Raw genomic sequence first — 19,078 nt, 5'->3', positions numbered from 1 at the left:
AGATATACTGGCACTAGAAAAGGTTCAGAAAAGGGCAACTAAAATGATTAGGGGTTTGGAATGGGTCCCATATGAGGAGAGATTAAAGAGGCTAGGAGTTTTCAGCTTGGAAAAGAGGAGACTAAGGGGGGATATGATAGAGGTATATAAAATCATGAGTGGTGTGGAGAAAGTGGATAAGGAAAAGTTATTTACTTATTCCCATAATACAAGAACTAAGGGTCACCAAATGAAATTAATAGGCAGCAGGTTTAAAACAAATACAAGGAAGTTCTTCTTCACGCAGTGCACAGTCAACTTGTGGAACTCCTTACCTGAGGAGGTTGTGAAGGCTAGGACTATAACAGCGTTTAAAAGAGAACTGGATAAATTCATGGTGGTTAAGTCCATTAATGACTATTAGCCAGGATGGGTAAGGAATGGTGTCCCTAGCCTCTGTTTGTCAGAGGATGGAGATGGATGGCAGGAGAGAGATCACTTGATCATTGCCTGTTGGTCCACTCCCTCTGGGGCACCTGGCATTGGTCACTGTCGGTAGACAGGATATTGGGCTAGCTGGACCTTTGGTCTGACCTGGTATGGCCGTTCTTATGTTCTTAAGTTATGTTCTTATGCGAGGGAGGATGTGAAACTCTGGTCTCCCTGAGGGACAGTACCAGTGGTCTGGTAAATTGCTACTGATAGGTGGCCAGCATATTCCTCACCCAGCGCCGCTTTCTGAAGCCACCATTGGCCTGAAGCAGTGAACCGCGGCCAGTGGGAGCCGCGATCGGCCGAAACTGCGGACACGTCAGGTAAACAAACCGGCCCACTACGTGCTAAAGGTTGCCGATTCCTGGGTTAGGGGGTTCTCTAAGTTAGACATTGAATCTAGTTTCATCCTTTATGTTGTTGATATGATTGTTAAATGAAATAATTTCACAGAAATCTGACTCTCTGCTTTCTTAAGAATACTACAGCTTGGTGATGAGTAAGTATGAAAAAGGATTATCTTATTTTTAAACTCTGTCAGTGCATTCTCTTCTTTAAGTAAAATTTCTCATCTGAGGTTATACATTAAATATCTCTTCTTTCGGGGAATATCACTTGTTTTAGTCCCAAAAGCTACTACGTTGCAAAGAAATTTGGTGCCCCCTCACTTTTGTTGCTGAAAATTATCAACAGAAATAATATTTAAGATATGATTATCAAAACTGCTATTTACATTAAAGGAATGAATCTCACAGTAATGTAAGTTTCCTGCATGAATCATTTTTATGATACTAATTTTGGTTCTTTGTCACACACTGCATCCCACATTTGGGACATAAAAAGTTGAGAGGCATGATCACAAGGGTTATGACTCAGATAAGCTGCTTTACACATGCAAATGTAGAACCCTGATGATCACCTATGGAAAATCTAAACATAAAACTGGAACAGAATACTGCTACAAAGATCTATAAGGAGAATTTTGCTCTTACAATCAAGAGCTGGTGGTAGACATTCAGAAAACAGTACTATTGTTTGAGTTTGTAAGAAAACTTAACATTTGTGTCTTTTTACCTTGTTCCTTTGAAATTTTCCTCCTTTTACCAATGATTCGTGCAGTTTCCTCACACCTGTGTCCCCTCTTTCGCCATACAGAGTGATATAAACATTTGCAAAGGTTTCTGATCCCCAGTGGTCACCAGTGTGTATAGAGACAACATACTTGTGGACTATACAAAGAAAGAAGATTGTTTGAACAAAACAGATTGAATTGAAAGGGTAAGCTTCCAGGAAAACTGCAATATAATTTAAAGATATTCTAATAAAATCAGAGAAATAATAACAGCAAAAAGAACACGTTACATGGAGATTAGAACAGAAAGGGAGTAGTTCTTCTGTATGAACCTGATCCAACCCCCACCAAAGTCAGTGGGAGTCTTTTCATTGACAACAGTGGGAGCTTGATTGTCCCTATGTGGCTCTTGTGCTAGTACACTTGGAAAAATTCATTCTGTTTTATTGTGTGGGACTCTGGAGGAACTCAGGAGAGGTCAATTTTTGCCCGTCAGAAAAATAAATGTCTCCAAGATAATAATAATAATAAAAAAGTAACCATCAAAGAGGAAGGCACTCTATTGACATGATGCAAATTAGAACAGAGAAGGACATAAGGTAGTATCTGAATTCATGACAGTGTATGTATTATATGACAAGCTAATAAACACATTTAACATTGTAAGGTATATGATGCCTTTTAAAGTCTTCTGTCTTTATAATGCAGTCATATGACTGCATTTCGCTGATCCAGAGAGGCCTTCTTCTGGGAAGTATCAATAAGGCTGCAGCCCTATTTACCCTTTATGGAGATAGTGACATAGTAACATGAACTCCAAAAAAAAATTATATATAATTTTCAATATACATTATTATTTGGCTAATATTTAGCTATATAAGAGGTCATAATTAATCAGTGTAGTTTTCCTTTAAGATCCATAGTAGTTTTCAGACACTCAGATAAGAGCAAACTGTGTTAACCATGTTAGAACATTTAGGCTATGTCTACACTACAGACCTTAAGGTGGCATAGCTGTACTACTGGAGCAGGACGATTGTACGGTCTCCCGTCTAGCCACTCTATGCCGATGGGAGAGGGCTCTCCTGTCATCATAATTAAACCACCCCCCCATGAGCAGTGGTAGCTATGTCAACAGGAGACACTCTCTGGCCATAGTGCTGTCCACACTGGCACTTTCGTTTGTGAAACTTATTTCGATCAAGGGGGTGGTTTTTTCACACCCCTGACCAACATACGTTTTACTGACAAAAGTGCTAGTGTAGACATAGCCTCGGTTTAGAGAAACCATGACAGTTAGGCCCTTAACCAATTGACTTGCATGTATAATGCAGAAATGTGAAGCTCTGTATTCTTTAATTTTATGGATACAAGTTTAGAAGGCCCTCTGAAAAAAGTGGGACCTTCCCACATTACAAAAATGCCCTTGAAATTACAGCACAACTTTACTGTACAGTAATGGTTATTTCTGATATTCACTTCAGTAACTCAAGCTATGATAAGCTAAAGAGTTCAATACTAAGTCTACCAAAATTGACTTCCATAGCTTTGAATTATGTCTTATCTTTTACTAGCATAATTAGATTTTTCCAGTTTTGCACACTTAGAGTTATGCACAAGATTTAGCAAATGTTAAGCCCAATTTGTCATGTAACTAGGAGAGATTTTAAAATGTGCAGTATTGTCGCAGTGCATGCGCGAATGGAGTCGCTGCAGAACCACCATAGATACTGAGCACAGAGAATGATTAAATGTAATATTTGCTGAACTGGCTCTTTTTCAAAGGCTGGTTCTCATTGTTCCTGTCTCCTTTGCTATTTTTACCTGGTAAAGGTTTCTGGTTCTCATTCACTGCAGGGAATTCTTTCACCAGCTCTCTGTCTTCTCTGTTAACAGAGAGCCAGCAGTTACAGTCAAAGTTCACTTCTTGTTTAGTATGTAGCTCTTGCATGTGAAAGGACTTCAGATGCCAGCCCTCAAAGCCTGGCAAATCATCACAGCTGACCCGAATCTTGTACACATTCCCCACATCTCCAGTTTCAACCTGCAATAAATATAATGAAGAAAAGTGGGCTATCAAGGCAGCTTCATGAACAGAGATTTTTTTCCAAATGGCATAGGACAGATGAAGTTAATGTGAACAGACAGGAAGGATGATTTTGTGGTTAAGATAAAGGAGATGAGGGAATCTATTTCCTGGTTTTCCTCTAGACTTCTGGTGTGACCTTAGGCATGCCATCTGAATCTGCCTTCTCTGTTCCCTTATCTGCAAAATGGGGATGATTCTTTCCCCACTAAGGAGCTGTGAGGCTAAATTCATTAACATCTGTGCACTGAGGGCCTTGGATGGAAGCTGTTATGTAATGGTCTGATCATGCTGGCTGCTGAGTGCCCTCAACTACTATTAAAATCAATAGGATCAAGCCCTAAGTGTTAGGTATTATGAGTAATAACAAGAAGTAATAATAAAGCCTCGCTCAAGTAGTTTTAATGAAATATTCACTTGTATAATGATAGAATTCATAATCCAAATGATTTCATATCCACTTCACTGGAAAAAAGGAGCCATTTTGTTCTTTTAAAAAAAATCATTAACCTTATGCACAATAGGGTTGCCCTTCCCTACTGTTGATGATGTAACCACATTGTCCTGATGATCGGGAATGGGAAAGTTGAATCCCTTGATACTGTTGCTGGTTAACTTCAAGTCCAGGAGGAATCTTTCCACTGCTCACTACCTCCATGGATCTCTCTGAGCCCCAGTTTATCCATGCAATCCACAGCTTGAGGCACTGGAGGGGCCAAGGGTGAATGACATAGATATAAAAAAAGCTGGATAGACATGGCAACATTTGCAGTCAGATCCCTTCTCATTACTGTCTCATTTCCTTAGTGTCTGTGGAGCAGGGAAAAGAGAAGGGAATTGCTGAACCCTCTAACCTCTACTCTCCCCACCTCTTATTCCAGGAGGTAGTGATCTGCAGCCTCCCAAAGGTGTAAAAATTGTTGGATTGGATGGAGAGAGCAACTTTCATTCACAGCCATCAGGCCAAAGCAGCACCCACATCAGATTGTTTCATCGGCCTACTGCTGGAAACAATAGTGGCTTCAAGAGAAACAAGAGACTAAGCTAGTTTTAAAAGGTAACAATTAATTTTAAGACAGGACTAAGCAAAAAATGTTGCCCAGGGTCTTGTATTCCATCAAAACTTCCTTCTCTCATTTTATAAGTTAATATTTTCAATCCAACTACAATATAAGGATTTGTGACTGGTGCCTGAGTGAGTTAACCTGTTATTTAGGGACAGCAGAGATGAAGGAATATTTTATATTATTTTGGGCAAAGGACAATTAGTTGACCTACTCTCATTAACATCAACAGAGGTCAAGTAGCTAAAATATGGTGGAGTGTTTTGAATGTTCAGAGGAAATTGTCAGTTAAAAAGATGGAACCTACTAAAATAATACTGCAATCAGAAAAGGACAATGGGTTAATTCTACCTCCAAGCTAAACCCCAGAAGTCAGAGGGCAGTTCATGGGGACTGGGACATGAAATCCTCCTCACTGTCCATGTAGCAGTGCTGCTCTGTGGCTGATACTGTGGCCCTGAGGTTGTAGTTATGCACTGGAGAATCCACCAGACTTCCCCCTCTCTTTCCTGGGCCAACACCTACTTGCCCCAAGCCCTGCTATATGGGGATACAAGAGCATCCTATGTGGAGCTGTACTCTGAAGTACACCGTGGATTTGCACCCCTTTGTGGGTTCACTATATCCTTCCCAAGCCTTGTGCAGTGGAATCACATTGATTCCACTGTGTTTAAGGATATCTCTGTGTCCATGCAAGGGGAGACAGAATTTCCCCATTGCACGAACAGGGTTTTATTTCAAGAGTTTTTCATACAAGGTTGTGGAGGTTGCAAAGGGTATCATGAGGCATGGCTACATTTGTTGTACTAATCAGTCTAATTCTTCTCAAAAAGTGTGTGTTTTTCTCTTATTCTCAAGGGGAGAACATACTGTTCTTCTGCATGTCCAAATTGGACCTTCTTCAGAAGCAATGAAGTCATAAGTTCTGCTTTTTCACAGCAAGACTTTCTGTTTTTAAAATTATTGCCTGCAGTTTTTCCTTCTTACAGATGGACCCCTTGACTCCATTTATATCACACAGCTACTTAGTTATACGTACCAACGAGTATTTATTGGACAAAACTTTATGGTTTAGAATTGCAAAAATACAGCACTCGGATATTTTTCTTTTTACTTGAGGTGGCATATTGTACTCTTATCTTGTCTTCTGCTACCCAGACCTCTAGACTTCTAAACAGTTGCAAAGAAATTCTAATGACATTTTAAAAGATATACAGTATATTGCATTCCTTGCAATGTGCAGACAATATACATTGTAGATGTAACGTACAGGAAGACAGTTTCAGAGACTATTTCATTACTGTGTGAAGCGTGACTGCTCTAAAACCATTGTTTTTCCTCCATTTCCCATAATCATGATTTCAATGAACTCTATGATTATGCCTCCAACCAGAATATATCTGCAGCAACACTTCTTCCTGATCTACTGAATTAAACTGCACTGGGTAATCTCAATTGAATTCAGCAGATATTTCTCTCCTTTTAACATTTTTCCCTCTAATTCAGTCATTATTATCCTCTTTTCTATTTCAGTCTTTTGGTCCATCATCGTAACGCATGTTTTTATTACATCAATTCTAACCCTTTCCCAAGCAACTTACCATGATCACCTTCCTATTTCAGAATTGGATTTCCTACCTTGGATCCAATAATTGTCTTTCTTCACCTTCTGATCCCTATAAGCTTCAAATTAATGCAAAATGTCCTAAGTAGAGCTGAGCGAATAATTCTTAGCAATGCAGCCTCTCTCCTCATCTTATGGAGTATTTGCAAGCAGAATACTCTTTCCTCATATTTATTCATGATTCAAAGTTTGCTAATTAATTTTGTCACATATTTTTCCTCTCTCAATTAATCACAGTTGGAGCCAAGTATTCTATACTTGGTGCTTGAAATTTGAGCTATGTTAGTTGTGATTGGTCACATGCTAAGTAACAGGTATTGCTTCTGTTCCATGATTGAATGAGCATAACTCTTATAATCAAGAGCTGGCTTTGAACAAGTCACTGGGGCTTTGAGTCTCACAGATAAAGGTACCAAATAAAAGAAGATTAAGTAAATTTGTAATATTTTAAGCCTTTACCTTTCTGGGCTACCCAAGACTTCTTCAGAGGAATCAGTCCTAGAATAGTTAGGCTACTCTAAGATTTATTGTCTGGATGCATACTTTAATTTTAATTCGTTGTCACTTTCACATAAAGCATGTGTGCATGCATATGTGATCCTAGGTACAAAGGGTGTGGTCAGATCATTGTAGGATCATGTAATTTCCTCTGTATCAGAGCTCTGGAAACCCTGTCCTTCTAATGTGCTAAGCAGTGATCCTTCCCAAAGAAAATATACAAAGTGCATTGCTTCTTGTCTTAATCCACAGATGTTAATGAGAACAATATTTCACCCTCCTTCTTGTAACAAACTTTTATGTACTTGAAAACTGTTATCATGGCCCCCCCTCACTCCTCTTTTCTTCAAACAACACGGTATTTAATTTTCTGCCATTCCCACAATTGCTGACACAGAGTAATCATGAATGTGTGCATGGTCCTCTCTGCAGAGGTTTGTAGTCTCATACTTATCTAGCTCATTTAATACCTCTTGTACCAGCACTGTGGAGATTGGTTTTAAGGATCCCATCCTCATGATGTCTAGCAGTGCTACTTCTCATATGATAATTATTTGGATTACAGTAGCACGTGCAATGTGCAAGGTGCTTTCCAAATACATAATAAAATACCATTCATGCCCTGAAAAGCTCACAATGTAAGAAAACAAGAAATATGTAGAAATTGGGGAAAGGGCTAAATATACCATTATAATATATACCAATATCCATTCTAGGTGAGCTTAGCAGGTCTTCTATGAGCCCTCAAAATTTCACAAAAGTAAACCCCAAAGGGATGCCTCTACAACTGAAACAAATCATATTTTTGAGCAAACATGGATTTATTATTATTATTTTATTAATTATCTATTTTTGCATTATGTGCCCAGCTCCACTTTCATAGATTCTATGGCCAGATGGAATGATTGGTATCATTCAGTCTGATCTCCTGCATAACCGAGACCATAGAATTTCCCTGAATTAATTAACACAGAGCATATTTAAAAAGTGCCTGTGATGGAGAATCCACTACATCCATTGGTAAGTTGTTCCAATGGTTAATTACCTTCACTGTTAAAAATGTACATCTCATTTCCAGTCTGCATTTGTCTACCTTCAACAAACTTGTTTGTGCCTTTACTGAACATTAAGATATACTTTCCACTATGTTATAGCCAAGATGCTTAGAAATACAACAAAACATATGTTTAACTAGTTAGGTTACAGAATGTTAAAACTAATGATAGACATCCCAGAATGTTTCTGCTTCTCTTTCCCAAGAACAAGCAAACATCAAGAAGACAAATCATGTAAAATTTCCATGTATTAAATAGAAGCATAATTGTAAAAAGAATGTAGGGTGTGTTATCAGAGCCTTAAATCTAGCTTGTAAAGTGGCCACGCCAACCCCTCTCCTTTCCAAAGGAAAAATTTCTGCTTGTGTTTTTGAAACTCCAGGAAAAACTTACGTAGGTGGAAATTTAAAACTATTGTTTATTTCTTAAACACTGAAATGGCAAACACCTTTTGAGATGACTAAACGAATTCTTTGCTTCAGTCTTCACAGCTGAGGATGTTAGGGAGATTCCCAAACCTGAGCCGGCTTTTGTAGGTGACAAATCTGAGGAACTGTCACAGATTGAAGTGTCACTAGAGGAGGTTTTGGAATTAATTGATAAACTTAACATTAAGAAGTCACCGGGACCAGATGGCATTCACCCAAGAGTTCTGAAAGAATGCAAATGTGAAGTTGCGGAACTATTAACTAGGTTTTGTAACCTGTCCTTTAAATCGGCTTCTGTATCCAGATACAGAACTGGACTTCCAGAACTGGAAGATAGCTAATGTAACGCCAATATTTAAAAAGGGCTCTAGAGGTGATTCCGGCAATTACAGACCAGTAAGTCTAACGTCGGTACCGGGCAAATTAGTCGAAACAATAGTAAAGAATAAAATTGTCGGACACATAGAAGAACATAAATTGTTGGGCAAAAGTCAACATGGTTTCTGTAAAGGGAAATTGTGTCTTACTAATCTATTAGAGTTCTTTGAAGGGGTCAACAAACATGTGGACAAGGGGGATCCAGTGGACGTAGTGTACTTAGATTTCCAGAAAGCCTTTGACAAGGTCCCTCACCAAAGGCTCTTATGTAAATTAAGTTGTCATGGGATAAAAGGGAAGGTCCTTTCATGGATTGAGAACTGGTTAAAAGACAGGGAACAAAGGGTAGGAATTAATGGTAAATTAATGGTAAATGGTAAAGAATGGAGAGGGGTAACAAGTGGTGTTCCCCAAGGGTCAGTCCTAGGACCAATCCTATTCAACTTATTCATAAATGATCTGGAGAAAGGGGTAAAAAGTGAGGTGGCAAAGTTTGCAGATGATACTAAACTGCTCAAGATAGTTAAGACCAAAGCAGACTGTGAAGAGCTTCAAAAAGATCTCACAAAACTAAGTGATTGGGCAACAAAATGGCAGATGAAATTTAATGTGGATAAATGTAAAGTAATGCACATTGGAAAAAATAACCCCAACTATACATACAATATGATAGGGGCTAATTTAGCTACAATGAATCAGGAAAAAGATCTTGGAGTCATGGTGGATAGTTCTCTGAAGATGTCCACGCACTGTGCAGAGGCAGTCAAAAAAGCAAACAGGATGTTAGGAATCAATAAAAAGGGGATAGAGAACAAGACGGAGAATATATTATTGTCCTTATATAAATCAATGGTATGCCCACATCTTGAATACTGCGTACAGATCTGGTCTCCTCATCTCAAAAAAGATATTCTGGCAATAGAAAAGGTTCAGAGAAGGGCAACTAAAATTATTAGGGGTTTGGAACGGGTCCCATATGAGGAGAGATTAAAGAGGCTAGGACTCTTCAACTTGGAAAACAGGAGACTAAGGGTAGATGAGTTAAAACTAGCTTTGAAAGTTATCTGTTGCCTTCCTGCCACAAGAAGAACAGAGGCAATTATGAAATGTAGCATATTCATTAAGCATGTTCAGGACCTGAAAGTTTCACCTAAGACAACCACAAAGGCATGAAGCCAATGAATGGTGACAGCAACCAACATTGAATCTAAACAAGCCTGAAAGAGAAGTGTTTTCCTATAATTTCATGAAAATAGGAGGCAGAAGGGTACAAAATACTGAAGAGAGCACCCGCTCATTCATACCCTCTGCTACCCTGCTCCAGCATCACACTTCCTAAGCAGCCTGCCACAGATAGATAAGAAAAACAGAGAAGATTCAAGAAGAAACCAACCCCAGGAGAACTTCCCCAAGACTTCAGCATGGATTGGTGAGAGGAAGTTAACTAAGATACTGCCAAGGGATTAGATTTAAAACTCTCACAGTGATTTTGTTGGAATATTAAAATGCTGTTGTAACGTAAAGGGCTAACTTTCTCTTTTTAATCACCAAGTAGTTAGACGACATATTTCTGGAGAGGAGATAGGAGCTAAACATTGGTAAGCAGAGAAACAATGGGGCTGTAACTGAATTTACAATTGTTAATATTCATAATTGGTCTGTCTTAAATGACTTTTTTCTAAGTAACTAATTTAAATATCTTCTTTGATTTCATAGAATTTAGTTAGGATTGCTTATTTTGTCCAACTATAAACTTTTTAGGTTATTATTAATAACTAGACCAGGGGTCGGCAACGTTTGGCTTGCGGCTCGCCAGGTAAGCACCCTGGCGGGCCGGGCCAATTTTATTTACCTGCTGACGAGGCAGGTTCGGCCGATCACGACCCCCACTGGCTGCGGTTTGCCGTCCCGGGCCAATGGGGGCGGCGAGAAGCCGCGGCCAGCACATTGCTCGCCTGCGCCGCTTCTCGCCGCCCCCATTGGCCCGGGACGGCAAACTGCAGCCAGTGGGGGCCGTGATCGGCCGAACCTGCCTCGTCAGCAGGTAAATAAAATTGGCCCGGCCCGCCAGGGTGCTTACCTGGCGAGCCGCGTGCCGAACATTGCCGACCCCTGAACTAGAGAGTCTACGCTTGCCCTTAAACAACAATTATTCTGCACATATATAAATAATTTTAAGAATCTAATAAAATACTAAAACCAAACACAATAATTTTGGGAAATAGCACACTTTGATCTTAACCTACCAAGAGAAAAACACTCTCAGAAGCAAGTTACTCTCAAGGGTGAAATCTGTTAGAAGCTCTCCAGAAAAGTACATATAGAAGAGACTATAATGAAAGTAACCATAATTTGTGGTCAGCCATTTGTGTTGTTTTGTTTAATGTTTTCTTTTCCTTTCTTTTAATACTAAAACAGTCATAGGTAACCATTATGATTATTTTAGAACATAAGAATGGCCATACTGCATCAGACCAATGGTGCATCTATCCCAGTATCCTGTCTTCCAACAGTGGCCAATGCCAGGCGCTTTAGAGGGAATGAACAGAACAGGCAATCATCAAGTGATCCATCTCCTGTCACTCCCAGCTTCTGGCACTCAGAGGCTAGGGACAACCAGAGCATGGGATTGCATCCCTGACAATCTCGGCTAATAGCCACTGAGGGACCTATGCTCCATTAATTTAACTAGTTCTTTTTTGAACCCCATTATGGTTTTGGCCTTTGCATAGTCTTGGTTGTGGTGTCCCTCGGGTATGTAAAAAGAACTTCTGTGACTAAGTGGTGGGAGCCACTTTGACACAAAGAGAGACACTTACTAAGAGCTGGCCTACCATTTCTTTTTTCTCTAAACTAAATATTTTTAGTAATGTTTAAAATAAAATTACTTGTTGTCCAGCAATTTCACACTATCCCTTTAAATCCCACACTTTTCATTTTCCTTAGTATTTCTGCTCCCTGTTGTTTTCATCTCTTGCTCCTTCCTGCCAACTCTGCCAGTCTCAGAGGACACCACCACCATAAACTCAGAGTTATCATATGTAAGACACAGGAGGTAACTGTTCTGTGCTACTCTGCACTGGAGGGCTTCAGCTGGAGTTCTGTGTTCAATTCTGGGCACCACACTTTAGGAAAGATGTGGACAAACTGGGGAAAGTCCAGAGGAGAGAAACAAAAGTGATAAAAGGTTTAAAAAACCTGACCTATGAGGAAAGGTTCAAAACCTGGGCATGTTTAATCTTGAGAAAAGACGACTGAGTGGGGACCAGATAACAGTCTTCAAATATGTTAAAGGCTGGTATAAAGAGTGCAGGGATCAACTGTTGTCCACATCCAAGAACTAATGGGCTTGATCCGCAGCAAGGGAGATTTAGGACAAACTTTCCAACTATAAGGGTAGTTAAGCTTGTAAAGGAGGCTGTGGAATCCCCATCACTGGAAGTATTTAAGAACAGGTTGGACAAACACCTGTTAGGGATGGTCTAGGTTCACTTGGTCCTGCCAAGTGAATTACTTGGACTTGATTTCTCAAAGTCCCTTGGAGCCCTATGTTTCTATAATTATATGATAAACACAACTTCTTATTACTCAATTTATTTTCTACATTTAATGTGTATTTCTTTAACTTATTTTTAATTGGTAGCTGACACAGTACTATTGCTATCAAAGTTTAAGATCAATGAAAGCAAGTAGGTTTAACTTGTACATTCTCTATTATTTATATATTTCAGTCATTTGTTCTTTATATTTGCTAACAATCTGTAATTAAAATGAGAGAGCTGCTGACATTTCATAGGAGACTTTGCAAAACAGTTTGGACATGATTGTTAACTTTAAAGTGTGCATGTATTTGTGGCAAACTTGTGTGAGTGCACCTGGAAAATCAGGGATATACATACTCTCTTGCCATGATGTGAACATAAGTGGGCACGTAAAAGGGCAATATGCAGATTTACATGGATTTCTGGGATCAAAATTAAGCCCATTGTTTCAAAACAACGAATCTTGCATATACTACATTATCTGTGGTTCTTCCTTACTGCACTGTATTACTAAAGACTCTCCATTCATTGTGACATCATAATCATTCCCACAAGTGTGCTGTCACAAATGGGAGCAGATGAACTCACTTATGAAACAAAGATCCTGTGTTTATTCAAATATCCTTGGAAATAAGGAAGAAAGGAAAAGAACAACAGAAACCATAAGATATATCAGTTGAATTGTTTCTAAAGAGAAGGGTTTTCAAAGATTCCCATGAAACACCAACCACTATTTAAAATCAGGCCTGTTCCTCTGATTTACTTAAAATGCAATCAAGCTTGCAAAATAGTGACACTCATATTGCAAAAAGACAAACCTTCATGCACAACAAACAACTTTCAGAAAATATTAAGGTTTTGACACAAAGCAACAAAAACCAAGGACATGAACAGCCAAGGGAAAATATAGCATGTTTCCCTAAAACTAAGCGAGTCAGAAGAATGGAAATGCACTTAGAAAGCTGTCAGTGTGGCATCACACCGAAACATGCCCACTGTGGAAAAGTGGAGGCCCCTTTAATGAAGACCAGAGAGAGAGCAAAGCCCCACTTATGTCCCTTGGACACACAGTCCAACCCTCTTCATCTTCAGTGTTCTGAAGGAAGGGAAAGGGACAGGTATAGTATCTTACACTAAGCTCCCAGCCCCCCACTTAAAATACTAGATCCCACAATATTAGAAAGATCAAGCTCTTAAGTTCCAAACTGGCAAGCAGTAAAACCTGTGAGTTTTTGAGGTGTTTCTGAGCATTCACCTAGCCAGACTATAGCCTCCTTGGAGATGGATTAGTTCCAGGGGGAGATGCAGGGACTTTTACCCCTTTGAGACCCCAATCATTTCCTACTCATAAGGCCACACCAGAGTTCCAAGTTTGGTATGAAAAAAAATCCCTCCAAACAGTCTCTTTTAAATCTATTCTCATCCTCCTGCCTCTGTGTGGCCTGTGTGAAGAGAAAGGAGAATTAAATTCACTGCACTCAGGGAAAAACAGGGGCTTCTTTGTTCTCACTGGGGACAAGCAGCAGGCACAGCCATGCCTGCACTCTCCACTATACACTGGCCGGTATAGTTGAGCAGCCCTGTGGGGGCAGCAAGCTACCTGCCCCAAAAGTGTGTAGTAATGGGTGCTTGGTCCTGGCCTCAGGAGCTCCAATAGGTGTTCTGCCTTCCTGAGGGCTCTCCTGAGGCAGTGCAGCTCCATGTTCCCCTTGGCTACAGGCTGTATCTCAATGGCACAATCTAACACTAAGAATTTTACACAGCCCTCATTACTGCAGGGTGCAAGAACATATAGTAAAGATTTAGGGCCTGGTACTTTACACATTAGAGCCAATGGCAAATTACCCAATGATTTCAGGGTTAACACGATTAAGAAAATAAAAAAATATGCAAGACAATGAGCAGCATATGCTATAAAATACAAGAAAGGAATCATGTTTCTTGCTGATTTACATCCTTGAAACCCACTGTAATATAATGAGATTGCACTGGTGTCTGAGCACTATAACTGAATGTAGTTGATACCAGTTAGCTCTGTGTTCTTGGGGAACCAGGGCGCAGTATCCAGCCTGTCTGACTCATGAAGGACACCCCCCCCACCAGCCTCTGCTTGAACCAAAACCAATCAGAGAAAAGACTTGCAGAGGCAGTGGGAGACACACCTAGACCCCTCCGGACAAGGGTGATAGGATTAAGGCAACTCCTCTAGCCTCATCTTCATCAAAGATAGGACAGGAAGGCATCTCCATTAACATACAGAATGGAGAACAGAGATTCCAAGGCAAGAACCGCACTGAACTCTGGGACCAGAAAAGCAGGGAAGCACTGCATCATGCGGGATATCTGCTCCAGATGTTAATGAACCTACACCTGCACACACCCAGCTCAGCAGATATCAGACCAATTCTAGTAATGAATACGTGATTGATATCCAAAATACTGAAGCATCTTAATTGCATTGTGAGCTCCCTCCAAGGAACATCGCCCAAAGCCAGGAATGATCAGCTCCCAGGTCTAGCCTGAACAAAACAACTTTAGTATTTTCCCTTGTTTACACATAAACAAATCTAGTGTTCTCCCTTGAACCACTGCTGTTTCTCTACAAAAACCCCTACCTATGTTCAAGTAAGTGTTCTGATGCATGGATCCAAACTCTGCATCAGTTCCACTGGGATTTCATCTTCTCCTGACTGATCGTGCTGGGGGCTCTGCCTGTCTCCAGCACCCAGGGCCCTGAGCTACCACCGTCACCTGGGAACCCCGACCAGTACAAGCTTCATGGAGTGATGAGATCCCCCTCTCTCTCTGTTTTCTTTTCTACCTCAGGTATAACTTTCTAACCCTGACTTGTTTGATCAGGTATAGTTTTCTATATATGACTTAGGTGGAGTACAGAAATCGATTTAAAGGGCCCTTTATTTCGAAATAAATGGCGTCGTTGTGTGGACGGTTGCAGGGTAAATTCGAATTAACGCTGATAAAACCGAATTAAAGTCGTAGTGTAGACCAGGCCTTATAATGTAACTGCTATGTTTGTTTAGGCTCTCCTTGTGTGGTTATCACTATTATTCAATAAATAACTTTTATGGTTAAGCTGGTTGCTTCTCTTTCTCTCTCTCTCTGAGCTTTACTCTTTTGTGTTTTTAGCTTCCCCATTTGCTCTGCAGCAACACTTTTCTTACCTAAGCTAAAGATCCCTGTAGTGCCCAAAACTACTCCAGGGTTTGCTCATCAAGTGGGTTACTACCAGTACAATTGTAACGTTAAAGTGGGGATAGGGACGTGCTGAACCTTGACATACAAGAGTGGCAGCTTGAAAGTGCTGCTTGATGCAGTCCACTCAGACTTGCTCTGTTAATGTGTGTGTGTGTGTGTGTGTGTGTGTGTGTGTGTGTGTGTGTGTGTGTGTGTGTGTGTGTGAGTTCATCTGGTTCTGGGGCTGGAGGAACCCAGCCTTTGGGAACCTAGGTCCTGCAGGATAGCTCCATTGGGAGGGAACTTGGAGAAGGGAGAAGTAGAGCTCCGTATGAGAACACAAGTGACACAAGCAGAACATTAATAGAATTACAGAACCCCCCCACCCAGAAGAGTTACCCTAATAAATGAGCGTACCCCAAAGTAATGAGCAAATCTGGTAACAAGTTGAGCAGGGTTGCAGGAAGAGGATGGCCCAAGATCTAAAGTTATATCATTCCATCTTTGTAAATAACTATGTCATTTGTAGCAACCAAAGCAGCATTTCAAATATATCCTTTGGCTAGAGCAGAATGTCATTATAATCTCAGTGCAGTATTGTATAGTGATGACTTACAAGGAATTCATCCGTTGCTCTGGGTAGAAAGCACACATATTCTGGGCTTTGTGGAGAAAGGAGAAGGTCACCACTTTTGCCCTTTGAGCCATAAATCACAAGGGTTCTTTTACACTTCTGTGGCTCTGGGGAATCTCTGGCAGTTTTAACCTGCACTCTCCATTGTCGTGCTAAATAAAAGCAAAAAAAAAAAATCATATTTTTAACAGTGAGTGGGAATACACAGGGATTTGTTCATCATTATTACTACAAAGCATTTGAACAGTGTCATAAATTTACATGATGCTTTACAAACAATGGACAGCCACACACCCTCTGCCTCAAAGAGATTACAGTCTAAATAAGAGATGACGTACACAGGACTGCAGATGAGGAGTGGATATGTAAGGGGATATTAATAATGTGGACAAGGGAAAAGGAATCCTTGACTAAGTGGTTACATTAATTATTTTATTGCTATAATAATAGTGTAATAATTTATAATAAATTGGTTGGTATAATTAATTGTATTTATTTATGTCTTTATTTAAATATAATTGATTTAATTCATTCATTAATTTAATTTCTTAATGTATGTATGTATTTCACATGACAATTATTTATCTATTTAGGAGATGGTAGATTATTTAAAACGGAAGACATTAACATAGGAGTCATATGAAACAACTGAATACTAGAACACAGAGCTGCTTGAATAGTACAAATTAAACCATGATTGATTTTTAAATATTTTTGTCAATAAGAATGGTCTACTCAGTTGACTATGATTTGAGGGATCAAATTATTCACTAGGGATCCAATTTAAAGCCCAAAAAATTCAATGGGAGTTCTTTCATTTTGCTTCAACATGATTTGGATTGGGCCCTGTTAGAGTGTGTTTGGACAGTTGCCATGCATTAATGAAATCGTTTGCAAACCATGAATTCTAGCAAAAATATACCTGGAAATTGTATCAAAGTTATGAATTATTCTCCTGTTTAAAAAAGTTGCAGAAAACAGATCATGGAGCAAAAACAATACTGTGTGACTTAAATGGATGCTAGTGACCAAAAGAGTAGTTCCTACTGGCTGGATGGAATTTGCCCATGATTTCAAAATGACTGACCCTTGAGGGATCATGCTGATCGTAGGGGGCGAAGGAACCTAACAGAGATAGGAAATTAAGAATCTGTGCTTAGATTGTGATGTGTACTTCTATAGTGTTGTCATTTGCTGATGATTTTAATATAAAGGAAAACTATTTCATGATCATGTGTCTACCCACAATGTGTGTTGTCAAGAGAAATTTTAGAGGCATTTAATTCACTTATAAACCTGGATGTATTTTTTCCTGTTCTTAAGCTGCATTTTTTCCTGCCTATTTTTTTCCCCTCCATCTGTTTGTTCTAGTTTCCTTGGCTAATGCTTTTTTCCTGTTTTCTTCTTTGTTCTACGTAGCTTATCCTGTCCCACCCCCCACTCTGTAGAGAAGACTTTCTGTGTCACAGCTGATTGTTCTGTGGCTCTTTTGGGTTCAGACACAGCACAGCAGGCAGACATGCAGTTCACAGTCAGTCTGGTGGGTGACAGGCTAGCTTTTGTCTTTTTAGGGTTATTTCCAGGAATGAGTCAGATGCAATATATGACAGATACAAACCTTGTCTAATGAGGAACTTTATTTGTTAGATATGTATGGCCAGCCAGCTTCAGCCATGCTGAGGCATAGAGATGCAAATTGCAGCTCCCTGTGCCAGCCTGGCATGTTGTGCCCCTTAGGAATTCATGCTGGCGAGGGAAGTCATTGCTGGAACAGTTGCTCTTTTGGGTATTCCACTGGTTTGTTCAGTTTCAACCAGGTCTTCGCACAGTAACCCCACAGGCAGAGGGGCTGAAGCAGGGCTACAATGAGTCAGATCATCCCTTAGTCACCCAGGCCATGACCTATCTATAGTAAGCACCACTCTCTTTGACGACTGCACAGGCTGCCCCTAGAACCTAATGGAAGGGAGTTTGTGACCACCACCTTATATCACAGTGCCTCCCTGGTAGACTTTCCTCCACCTGGGCCCTGCTTTACTTGAGCAGAAGGTGGATAAGCCAGGGTGAATGTGTCCCAAGGCGAGAAGGCAGCCGTGCATATGTAACGCAGACAGACACCAGTCATCAGTGGGCTGGATCGAACCTGGGACTTCTGGAGCTTAGTGCATGACAACAACTGGCTGTTAGCTGAGGCTGTAAAGCAGACTCATTTTATCTCTCTCTCTAAGTGGTCTCGGTGCCACTAGATGGGACAGAGCACCACACTCAGGAGGTGTGTGGGTTACACATAGTTGCAGCCTTTCTGCTGCAGGATGCAGTGTGCTGAGCACATATTATGAGACCCGGAAGCCATTCTGAACACTTTGATTTATTTTAATTGTTGCCCATGGTTGTATCTTTTCTTAATTATTATTTCCAAAGAAAGGTTAGTGTATCAGTGATCAAAGAGTTGGGAGTTTACCAGGAAATGAATCAGTGGTTAACAGATTTAAGGCCTCTTAGGCATCTGCAACTGCTTGTTCTCAAGCGTTTACTTTTCATTCCTGCCACAGTCCAGTATCCTGGCCAAACCAACCTAATTGCATTTTCTCTCACTTTGGTAAATTCATTTCAATCTGCTCACTCCAGAGTCAGAAGAAATGTTTGTCTAACACTTCAGCTCCCTTGGACATTTGCTTATTAAAAAATGGCTACATTAGAAAAGGAACTAGTGGCAAACATCAATTGGTTGATCTATAATGCAATGGTGGTTGGGATAGTGGCTTTATATTCATATTTGGTTTTTGTCCAAACCTGGAAGTTCTCCCATCACCTCTTTCAGTCCTTATTCAGACAAAATCTGCCACTAAAATCTGTGGAAGCTCTGGGTGCTTAGCGCCTCTGAAAATCAGGCCACTATTTAGGTGCTTCATTTTAGATAACCAGGATTGAAAATTTTGGCCTTTGTACCTACCTTGCATGGCCACATATAAAAAGATGCATTTACTTAATATATCACGTACCATTCACTGTGTTAATGTCAGTGGATTGT

General features: G+C 40.1%; 1 protein-coding gene across 1 annotated transcript in view; it reads right to left on the bottom strand.

The window, feature by feature from the left end:
- The window catches only part of RP1 (RP1 axonemal microtubule associated), a 297,670-nt gene that overhangs the window by 96,942 nt on the left and 181,650 nt on the right, over positions 1-19,078 (bottom strand). The window contains exons 33-35 of the mRNA XM_065585560.1: positions 16,030-16,199; positions 3,368-3,587; positions 1,546-1,700 (exon numbers count right to left, since the gene is read on the bottom strand). Coding sequence (XP_065441632.1) covers positions 1,546-1,700; positions 3,368-3,587; positions 16,030-16,199 — 545 coding nt within the window. The remainder of the gene's footprint in view (positions 1-1,545; positions 1,701-3,367; positions 3,588-16,029; positions 16,200-19,078) is intronic.

This window comes from Chrysemys picta, chromosome 2 (assembly GCF_011386835.1).
Source record: "Chrysemys picta bellii isolate R12L10 chromosome 2, ASM1138683v2, whole genome shotgun sequence".
Lineage (NCBI taxonomy): Eukaryota > Metazoa > Chordata > Testudines > Emydidae > Chrysemys > Chrysemys picta.
This window is presented reverse-complemented; position numbering and strand designations above follow the sequence as displayed.